This window comes from Crinia signifera, chromosome 19, assembly GCF_055691185.1.
Source record: "Crinia signifera chromosome 19, ASM5569118v1, whole genome shotgun sequence".
NCBI classification, from domain to species: Eukaryota; Metazoa; Chordata; class Amphibia; order Anura; family Myobatrachidae; genus Crinia; species Crinia signifera.
In genome coordinates, this window is record NC_139226.1 from 22,145,812 (window position 1) to 22,149,784 (window position 3,973).

The 3,973-nt window shown below is 47.7% G+C and overlaps 1 protein-coding gene across 1 annotated transcript; it reads right to left on the bottom strand.

Moving 5' to 3' along the window:
* Positions 1-1,181: 1,181 nt before the first annotated feature.
* On the bottom strand, positions 1,182-2,225 carry LOC146041475 (formyl peptide receptor 2-like). Its single transcript, XM_083161449.1, has one exon. The coding sequence runs from the start codon at positions 2,223-2,225 to the stop codon at positions 1,182-1,184; it is 1,044 nt and encodes a 347-aa protein (XP_083017575.1).
* Between the last annotated feature and the right edge of the window lie 1,748 nt (positions 2,226-3,973).

Here is a 3,973-nt window from a genome sequence, read left to right on the forward strand (position 1 = left end):
GCCGGTGCAGGTCCCCGGAGCCCGAGAGGAGGCGAGCGGGGTCGTCTGGAATAGATGCAGGTGAGCGCCGGGTCCCCGTGAAGCAGGCAGCCCTCCACGCAGTTCAGAGCGTCCGGGCAGCGGCAGGGGACTCCAAGACGGCCGCACAGAGCCGGACACCCAGCAGCCTCAGGCCCCCGGCTGGTGCAGGTCCCCGGCGCTTGAGAGGGGGCGAGCGGGACCCTCTGGGTGAGATGCAGGTGAGCGCCGGGTCCCCGCGAAGCAGGCAGCCCTCCACGCGGTGCAGAGCGTCCGGGCAGCGGCAGCGTCCGGGCGCCTCCAAACTACAGGCCCCGGCTTGAGGGGGGGGGGAGGCCGCAACCCGCGGGAGCACCCAAGGGTACTCCCCGGCTCCGCAGCTTGGGCTCCCAGCTACCCAGACGTCCGGGGCACCGGGGACTAAGGCGTGGGGGTAGTTAGCGGGGTAAACAGGGGTGGTTAAGGGCACTGGCTGTGTGGACGGGCAGGAGCTCAGACGAAGCACGTCCTGCTGCTTCAGTGTCCAGGCCACGCCCCAAGCGACCTGTTCTTATTTAAAGATAGGTTATATTTCCTCTTTAAATTAATACCTATTAAAAAACATATATTACTCAGGTATAGCTAGTATAATGATTTATGTTCATAATTCAACATGTCAAGAATGTCAGGATATCTAATTAGCCCCTATCAGCTGGAGCATTCCAATTTTCTAACGGAACGGATACACAAAACACACAGGTAATGCCGAATTTGGGTGTTTTTCGGGAGAACAAGTGCTGTTTATCGAGTGATACTGTATGCTGATTGGATAGCCTGGTTAAAAAAAAAAAAAAAACAGCAGTAAAACATCAGTTTTTTTGCACACAATTTTTTAAGGGTAATTGGATACCGCTCAAAAGCCTATAAAATGGCAATTAGGAGCTGCTTGGCTGGTACTTTATCTCTCTTCTCTTTATCTCTTTATAAGGCTTAGTAAATTTTCCCCCTTAGTCTACCATATCGTTATGACACCTACATATAAATAGCCAGTGATGCCAGCTAGAAGCATGTACATAGAGGGAAATTTATGTTGTATTCCAAGTGACCTGCCTACAGCACATATACAGAGATTTTGAAACTAATATCCATATAAGACATTAGTGTGCTCACTAACAAAATATTAATTATACTGAAGATTCCAGATTTAATGTTGGAAATGTGCTGGCGGCAACAGTGTCCAAACTATTAAGGTCGGACCGCTCATTCAAAGCATTTTCCAACATGGCTGGTATGGACTTTAGAAAGCTTTTCATGAAATCATGGGAGAAGAAGACATAGAGCAAGGGGTTGATGCAGCTGCTGAAGTAGGCCAAGCAGACGGAAACTTCTGTAATGACAGTATCCGCCCTCCAATGTTTCTCATCGAGAGTTATTAATGGCCAAGTGTTATATGGAAACCAGCAGACGAAGAAGCATACTATGACAGAGGTGATAACACGGAAGGGTCTCTGAGATCTATTCAATTTTCTAATTCCTCTTATCTTGAAAAAAATCAGGACATATGATATTAGGATGATGGAAAATGGGAATGCAAACATGCAGATATTCTTTATAATAAACATGGCGTTTCTTTTGTTCCCCGAAATATTCAAATATTTAGGAAAACACTCAGTGACATAATCAAGCCCATGGTTAAACACCAGATGAGGGACACTAGTAAGTAGGCTCAGCAGCCAAACCAGTACAGCTATGATAATGGCCAACTTGGGCGTCCTGTGTAATTTGGTCCAAATTGGACAACAGACGGAAACACACCGGTCAATGCTGATGACGGTCATGAAATAAACGCTTGTTAACATGTTTATGAAGAGAATCGTTATACCAGCCTTACAGAGGAAGTGATCATAAGGAATTTCCCAGAACAAAACCCACTCAGATATACGTAAAGGGAGAAAAACACATGTGACAAAGTCAGCGATAGCCAAGTTTAGGAACCACACGGCACTGACTGTCTTCATCTTGAAGCCGGCAATCCAGATGACCAAACCGTTTCCTACAGTCCCCAATATTAAAGTCACGCTGTACCATATGATGGACATTGCCCTTATAATAATTGATAAATGATACTTTGCAATTCCTTCATAGAAGTCTTCATAGAGCGTTGTGTTGTCATCCTCTGTGAAGTTAAAATTGAGCCAGATGTCTCCAGTAAAATTCCTAAAAAACATAATTAACTTATTTACTCATCAGGAAGTCCGGTGATTTCATGGTTAGCTTGCCCTCTCACAGCACTGAAGTCCAGGACTCAGTTCTTATCAAGGCCCTGTATATGTGCAGCTTGTTTGGTCTCCATGGTTTTCTTGTTCTAATTACCATACTTTTGAAAGGAGATGCATTTATATGCTTTGCACATATTTATATTATTAATATTACCAATTATTTATATTGTGCACACATATTTCCAGCCCTTTATAGAGAAATAGCAATAGAAACTTCATGAGATGGGCTCTACCCAGTGTAAACTAAGATAGTGATATGCAGTTCTAAGTGTGTAAAGTCGCAAAAGGCAATATTCAATAAATTTCTCAAATATAAAAAATAGGTACTCTTTACCTAGATGGGCGCCAGCGATTGAAATCGCGGGCGTCGGGGGTAAAAATCGCGGTCATCGCGGTCATCGCGGGCATCGCGGGTAAATCGGGATGCCCGCGATGCCCGCGATGACCGCGATGACCGCGATTTTCCCATAGGGAACAATGTTAAAAAGGCTGATTGACCGCGATTTTACTGTTAAATGCCTCAATGGACCCGATTTGGCCATAGGAATCAATGTTAAATGGGCCACAGAGCCCAAATAGGCACAATTAACCCTTAAATGTCCCCCCTAATTTTTAACGCCACCCCACGATCCACGCCAACCCGAAGCGTGGCGAGCGCAGCGAGCCCGCGAGGGGCGGCGGTACGCGTCCTCCGACCTTTTCATGCCCTACTATCCACTAGGGCGTGGAGTGAGAATAGAATAGTGTGGCGAGCGCAGCGAGCCACCGAGCCCGAAGCGTGGCGAGCGCAGCGAGCCCCGCGAGGGGACGCGGATACCTTCACAGGTAGACGCGTCCCCTCGCGGGCTTCACAGGTGTCCGCGTCGCCACGGACACCTGTGAAGCCCGCGAGGGGACGCGTATAACTGTGAAGGTATCCGCGTCCCCTCGCTGGGCTCGCTGCGCTCGCCACGCTTCGGGCTCGGTGGCTCGCTGCGCTCGCCACACTATTCTATTCTCACTCCATGCCCTAGTGGATAGTAGGGCATGAAAAGGTCGGAGGACGCGTACCGCCGCCCCTCGCGGGCTCGCTGCGCTCGCCACGCTTTGGGTTGGCGTGGATCGTGGGGTGGCGTTAAAAATTTGGGGGGACATTTAAGGGTTAATTGTGCTTATTTGGGCTCTGTGGCCCATTTAACATTGATTCCTATGTCCAAATCGGGTCCATTGAGACATTTAACAGTAAAATCGTGTCCATCGGGCCTTTTAACATTGATTCCTATGGCAAATCGGGAGCATCGCGTCGCGGGCATCGCGGGTACATTTATGGCCGGCCGCGACGCGACCGACACGATTTCCATGTTTAACATGGGTTTCAATGGGAAATCGCGGGCATCGCGTCGGTCGCGTCGCGGCCAGACATAAATGTACCCGCGATGCCCGCGACGGGCGCCCAACTAAGTAAAGAGTACCAAAAAATATTTAGTCTAAAACAAAATTGCATAAAACATATAAAACAAGGATTAAAAAGGGCATTCAAAATTATAAGAATGTAACATAAATCCTAATTGGCCCATGTGAATGAATACATAATTCAAATAATGCAAAGTATAGTTCTGCAGATCAGACTGTAGATGAAGGAGCTGCGAGTGGGAAGTTGCAGAGTCTATTCTGGATAACACCATGCTAGGCTCCTATGCAGTCCAAATCCAGACAAA